This window comes from Euphorbia lathyris, chromosome 1, assembly GCF_963576675.1.
Source record: "Euphorbia lathyris chromosome 1, ddEupLath1.1, whole genome shotgun sequence".
Lineage (NCBI taxonomy): Eukaryota > Viridiplantae > Streptophyta > Magnoliopsida > Malpighiales > Euphorbiaceae > Euphorbia > Euphorbia lathyris.
Window position 1 is genome coordinate 31,038,525 of NC_088910.1, and position 7,207 is coordinate 31,045,731.

Here is a 7,207-nt window from a genome sequence, read left to right on the forward strand (position 1 = left end):
TAACCCGGGATCAGTCTAGGAAGGCTGACCCAACCCTATCCTCAAGGAGAGTAGACAACAGAAAAGAAGGAGGAACATAAAGGGTAGAAACACCTAACATCCCCCCATGCCCGGCAGCTGCCAAGCGATCCGCCACGCGGTTTTGTTTCCTATAAATATGGGAGAAACTAAGAGCCTCAAAGGCAGGACGAAGCCTCAAAATAGCTTTGATAAGATTCTGGCTCTTATGACACACAGCCTGGCTATCAGAAATCCTGTTGATTGCCTCCAAATTATCAGACTCCACTGAAAGCCTTTTAACACCCATGCGAATGGCAAGTTTAATACCTGACAGAATACCCCATAGCTCAGCAGAAAAGGAAGAGCCCATCCCCAAATTATGGGTAAACCCAGCCAGCCAAGCGCCAACAGCATCACGAAGAACTCCTCCCGCAGCAATTCTGCCATTGTTAGGCAGGAGCCATCCGTATTCAACTTGACAACCCCTTCTCTAGGCTTACTCCAACCAACTAAATGGACCACTTTATCCGGGGAAGGACGAACAAGGGGCTCTCCTTCAAAGCTTTTTGTAATAACAGAGAGCTTTTTCGAGAAGTAATCAAGTAAGTCAAGAAAAAGGACAGTCTTCTCAGCAAATAACTCTTCATTCCTCCATTTCCAAATTTGGTGACAGATAATAGCGAAGAAAATGTCACCGTGCTCCATATTGGCCAACAACTTCCCATTGGCTCCTTCAGAGAACCAATCCACTTCAGAATGAGCCATGAAAGAAGGAAGGGTATGGTGAGGGAGAATCCCCTCCCAAATCTTTTTACTATTCGGACAATCCCTCAAAGCATGGCACAAGGTTTCCACATGGTCACTGCATCTACTACAGGCTCCAGACTCAGCCAAGTGCCTTCTGTGCCTATCCGCATTCGTGAGCAGCCTGTCCTTGACTCCCAGCCACAGGAAACTTCTAATGCGATAAGGGATTTTGAGGGCCCAAATGGATTTCCAAATCTCCAAAGGAGGATCAGCCCTATTAGGGGTAAAAGCTTCATAGGCCGATTTACAAGAATAAGTGCCATTATTAGTCAAGGCCCAGCAGTGTCTGTCCTTATCCTCCTCTTGATTGCTAATCTTCACTCCTCTAATGTTAAGGAGGGTCTCCAGGCTAAAGAAAGAGTCGAACTTAGACTAGATCCAGTCTCCCTCCGAGTCCACCACATCAGCAACCTTCCAGGAACGGATATCACGAGGCGGAGGGGCGCTACAAACGTCAATCAGTGGTTTATCACCAATCCAGGTGTCATACCAGAAGCTTATGGACTTACCATTACCCACCTCCATGCCAATCCCCGTACAGAACTCAGCAAACATAGCACTAAGCCCTTTCTAGAGGAAGGAACAGCTGACAACCCTCTCCTTCGGGCCACCAAAAATTCTGTCATTCCGATACTTGCCGCACAGAAGACGAACCCAAAGAGAGGAGGGGCATTGCCACATTCTGGCTAAAGGTATCTATTATTATTAATATGAGTTGTTAAACTTTTGCTTGAAAAAATATATATATATTTTTTTGTTAACAAAGATCTAAAAGTATGAGTATAAAAAAGGGTAAATTACACCCATAGCCATTGAACTTTAGCCATTTAATATTGTGATCACTGAACTTCAATTCTTAACAGTATGTTCATTGAACATTACACTTTTTAACACCGATAACCACTCAATATCTCAAAACGACTGTTGACGGTCTCAAAATAAAAAATTCGAAGAGTTAATGATATTCTAAGGAACTTTAATTCGTGAAAATTTTCGTTTTGAGGTCATTTAGGTGTTTTTTGGTTAGGAAAAAGAATTAATTTGTAGAGAGAGAAAGCTCTAAAAAAAAGGTTATTTTGGAAAATAAAAAATATGGTTTCATGGTAAATGTCGTTTTGAACAATTTTAATTCTTGAATATTTTCACTTTTAGATCACAGATCATTTTGAAGAATTAGTTAAAGTTCAGTGGCCAGAGGTGTTAAAAAAATAAAGTTCAGTGGCCATAAAGTTAAGAATTGAATTTCAGCGGCCACAATATTGAAATGAGTAAAGTTCAGTGGCCATTGGTGTAATTTACCCTATGAAAAGTATAGATATTGTTTTGCGTTTGGACGTGCAATCAACTTCTCATTATTACTATTATTTATTAATCAAACAGAATATAAACTTGTCCAATTTAATTCAAACAAATGCGCGCTTTTTCATTTGTCTTCTTAACTGCTAATTAATCAAGCTCCCTAATTATTGTAATGGGTCACCCTATAACACGGCGGCCGGCGGCGCCATCACCACCAGTCCTTGTTCGCAGCAGAAGCGGATCGGAAAAAGATTCAATTAGTTCCACCATTAACACAAGCCAAAGATTCACCACCACCACCACCACCACAAGATCAAAATCAACAACTAAATCACGAAGCAGTAGCCAAAGATTCAGCACCAGAATCTCAGAGAGTAAAGATTCTTCAGGTGATCGGGAATCAGATGGATTTGTTAGGTTCTTACAACGTGGTACTAGTCCTAGAAATTCTCCAGCAACTAATAAGATGCCGAAGTCAACGTCAACTACTTCTCCTTCAGCTTGGGCATTATCTCCTGGAAGATCATTGTATAATAATATGTTTCCGCCGGAGAAGTTGCCGGCGGTGAGTGGAGATAGAGGGAAAGTGAAGGGAGTGAGTGGTGTTTTGAAGTTTTTTAAGCAAAAGAAAGTATCGCCGGTGCTGGAGGATGAGTATCATAGATTTAGGGTATTGCATAATAGGTTGATGCAATGGAAGTTTGTGAATGCTAAGGCTGAGGCTACTATGTCTTCTGTCAAAACTGTTGCAGAGGTAAGCTTCTTGTCTTGTTTTGTTTTTTTTTTTTAATGTTTAAAGTACAGTTAGTTTCTTGATATTAAAAGTGAAAAATGTACTAACGACGTGAACAAAAATTGACTAATTTAGGGGTTTGGATCATAAACCACTTGATACAACTGGGGTGTATAATAAATCGGATTGAGTCACAAGTTAGTTGAATAATGCAATCAATCCATTTAATAATTTGTAAAAACATGAAAAATAAGAAAAAACACAAAAAGGATAAAAAAAAGTTGAAAATCGTAAAAATGGAAAAAAAAGGTAAAATTGTAAAAATAGAAAACATTATTTTTTTTATCTTATATTTTTTTTGTCGTTTTTCATGTTTTTCGGATTTTTTTAATATATTTCCTATTTTTTCATTTTTCACTTATTCTCGGTTTTTCATATGTTTTTAGTTTTTCATATTTTTCATATTTTTTACATATTTTTTCGTTTTTCATATTTTCACATTTTCTACGTTTTCCACATTTTTTAGTTTGTCACGTTTTTTTGGTTTTCTTATTATTTTTTATGTAATGAAATTATGGAATTTTAGCTAGATTACAATGAAGTGAGATGAAGATGATAATTCTAATGTTGATTTTAAAATTTAATTGTATTTAAATTATATTTTAATCAGTTTATTAATTGGATTAAATGAATTAAGTCGTGTAACACGTTTAATAAATGAGTCGTGTCATATCAACCCATTTATAAATAGACTGTGCCAATTTGTTTATTAAATAAATTAGGTTGTGTCAACCCATTTATTTAATAGATCGAATCAATCCATTTATCCATTTTGATAACTCTATCTAAAATCACTAATTAAGTTATCTATTTATGCTTTGAAAATCAATTACATATCTAACCATACAAAATTGTCAATTAGGTCATCAACATATGTTGAAACCGTCAATCTCTTCCTCAAAAAAAAAAAAAAAAAAATTGAAATAAAAAAATTATTCGATATTCTTATATTTTTGGTTCGCTTTGATCAGTACTTTGTGATATTTTCAATTTCAATTATGAGTTTACTTTTAGTAAAAAGAAATCAGTGTACTAGTCAATTAATAGTGAAACCAATCCGTTCAAAATTCTTTGTAGATATCTATTTTTGTTCAGGTACGAGTATTTTTTAACCTTATTTCTTTTGAAACATAGACTGAAGTTGCTCTTACATGCATATATGTACTTGTTTTTTTCAGGATAGGTTATTTCATGTTTGGCTGAGAATACCGAATGTAAGAAGTGTGATAGTAGAAAATAGAATAGAAATTCAGAAAATGAAGCACCATATGAAGTTATGTGGAATTATACATAGACAGATGAGTCTGTTGAATAATTGGGATAAAATAGAGAGTAAAAATTGCGAAGCAGTGAGCAGGATTACAAGAAAAGTTTCTGCATTATCTCTCATCATGCCCTTAGTTGATGACGCAAAGGTATACTATATTCTATATAATCCTTGCTTACTTTATACATAGAAATAAGTTAAAAGAAAAACAAAACACATCTAACTTTAGCAATCAAAATTAATTTAATGATATCCAAAAGGATGTCATTTTACCTAATTCGTCACCAATTTCAGATTTCATTCATACATTTAATGATATCTAAAATGATGTCATTTTACCTAATTTCTCATCAATTTCAGATTTCATTCATACGTCATGTTATTATCTAATATTTGTTATTAAAAAGATCATAGACATATATAGACACGTAAAAACATATCGTGTTTTGTACACATTGAACAAAAAATTTAAAAATTTAAATATTTCATCGAGCTTAAAAATATTTCGATCTCCGGTTTATTTTGAATTACAAAAAACCTAAAATTTTCTTTTAGCAAAAAGTCATATGCAACTAGTGCAGAACACTAACATAATAGTTTTTTACAACAAGATCCTCTTGAACTTGACCCAAAAAATCAATTGCCTTTCCGAACTTAAAAACTGTTTCGTAAGTCCCCTCAACTTGCTTAAAGTGACTTATTTGTCATTTAAATTTGTTTAAACTGATTTATTGACTTGCCTCCCAGATTTGCTTACAGTGATTTGTGGACATCTTGAATTACTTAAAAGTAAAGTACATTTCAATTTGTAAAAAACCTTTCTTATTCTGACAGGTGGACTTAAGGTATTAATACTTTAAACAATTTTATAGCGGGCTTATAGGACACTCTATAAGTTCAAGCGGCCAATTAGTTCTTTTAGTAACTTCAATGGACTCCTAATGTACTCATCCTAATATTTGTTTATTTTTTTAATAATTTCTTAAATTAACGTGATATTAAAGTTAATATTGTACTATTTTAAACTGTTAAAGGTAAAATTGTTATTGAATGTCTAATGTTAAGGTATGCAGAAAGGAGAAATGAATTTAAAACGATTGTTGTTAATTAATTTACTTCAGGGAGATGTGGAATCCATATACAAAGCAATGAGCAGAGCTATGGAAATAATGGGTAACATAGTAGTCACGATTACTAAATTTCTCTCACAGGTAGAGAAAAATCTTTATCTGCTCACAGAGCTTACAACCACACTACAACATCAAGATGAGATCTTAGGGGATATCGAAGAGATAATAACCATGCTTGCTCCACCTTTTGTAAGTCAACTCTTTTTCTTTGAAATTTCTGTGATCATATTTAGGTTTCCATGTTTGTAAGGATAAAGGTCAAAAAAATTATGCGTTTTCACGTTTTATTATTATGGAAACAAATTTTTTATTTTTCAAAATTATCATTTTCGGGGTTTTCTTTCTCTAAGTATTCACTTTCGCCCTTCTCACCAAACAATACCTAAATGATTTTAAAATTTAAAAGTTGAAGAATTAAAGTTACCTAGAATATCAAGTCTTTGAACTCAATTTTGAGGCTGTCAACGCTTATTTAGTTTTGATGTCATTGTTTTTAAGTAAAACGAAAAACCTTAGTTATCTCATGGTCGAAAAAAAAAAACTTCAGTCCTCATTTAGATAAAATAATTTCCATAAGTATCTATTTGATAAAATGTGAAAGCACAAGGGTAATTGTGAACTTTACCAATTTTTAATCCAGTGAAAATGATAGGATAGTAATATTAGCTGGGTTCGTTAAATCTGGTTGCTTTTTCTTGTGAAGAGGAAATAAGTCAGAAGACTAGGACTTAGGATATTGGGCCGAAGCCCAACCCACCATCGCATATATTTGGACCTTAAAAACCTACCTATTTTTGTAAATTTCAGATGGGTACCACTAAACATCATTATGAACTTTCCAATTTGGACTTTAACAATTTGGCTTAGTAATATTTTCGTTGTGACTTATAAAAAATGTTAATCTTTTCTCTTAGATTTATTATTGGGAAAATTACACCAAAATTCAAAATTTAAAATTTATATACAATTTTATTAATTACTTATTTGAATTATATCAAGTATAAATTACTTTTGTTTTGAAACAAAGTATAAATTACTATGACAGTTATAAAGAAGTTCCTTGCATCATTTCTCACGTCATTCAATTAATGAAAAAGTTAATTTGACATTTATAGAATAAAAACTTATGTTTTTGACATATTAAAAATTAAATTATCAATGTTGATGAAATAATAATATTAGTGTCATATATGATTTTTATGTAAAGAACCTTTTATTATTTAATAAAATTTATCTCCGGACTATCCAAAATTGATGAAAATTTAACCAATAACTTACCATCCACACTGATTGCAATTTCATTAATTTTGGATAAGTAAAAAGATAAAAACAAACATTTGGAATAAATCATAGGGAGCACAAACAAACATTTTGGATTGGTACTTTAAACCTTTTTAAAGTTGGCATCCAATTTAATTTATTTTAAATCCAATTTAATTTATCGATTCAAAATTTCAATAAATTAGCCAAATGTATTTAGTTTTAATATCTAAATTGCAAAATTTAAATTAATTTATCAAAATTTACCAAGTTTATATTTAAAATTTGATATGGCTTACTTGATTTTTACTAGCAAATGAGGTAGTAAAAGTTATTGCTAGTATATTAATGATAAAAGTTTGTATGGACAGGCATGGGAGAGAAGTTTAAGAGTACAGCTGATACAACTAGTTAAGGAATGAAGAAGCTCATTCAAATAAAATGTTAAGATGGGCCCTGAATAAGGAATCCTTCAGAGTAGTTGGGCCCTCTTGAAGGATGGACTCAGACCATAACTGAATTGTCAGTCTGATTTAAGTCTCATCACACCTGAAATCAAATGTACAACTCCTACTGGTTAAGGTTTTTGTCTGCTCTGCTGTACCTGCTTGCCTGTTTCTCTTATTCTTTGCTACCTTTTTTAATTTAACC

The 7,207-nt window shown here is 32.9% G+C and overlaps 1 protein-coding gene across 2 annotated transcripts; it reads left to right on the plus strand.

Moving 5' to 3' along the window:
- Nucleotides 1–2,219: 2,219 nt before the first annotated feature.
- On the plus strand, nucleotides 2,220–7,207 carry LOC136227116 (QWRF motif-containing protein 7). Of its 2 annotated transcripts, none has more exons than XM_066015845.1 (4): nucleotides 2,220–2,860; nucleotides 4,078–4,314; nucleotides 5,288–5,485; nucleotides 6,928–7,207. In XM_066015845.1, the coding sequence occupies exons 1-4, from the start codon at nucleotides 2,279–2,281 to the stop codon at nucleotides 6,976–6,978; spliced, it is 1,068 nt and encodes a 355-aa protein (XP_065871917.1). In that variant the 5' UTR covers nucleotides 2,220–2,278; the 3' UTR covers nucleotides 6,979–7,207. The 2 variants fall into 2 exon arrangements, with proteins under 2 accessions (XP_065871917.1, XP_065871955.1); XM_066015883.1 differs by having other exon boundaries at nucleotides 5,378–5,485.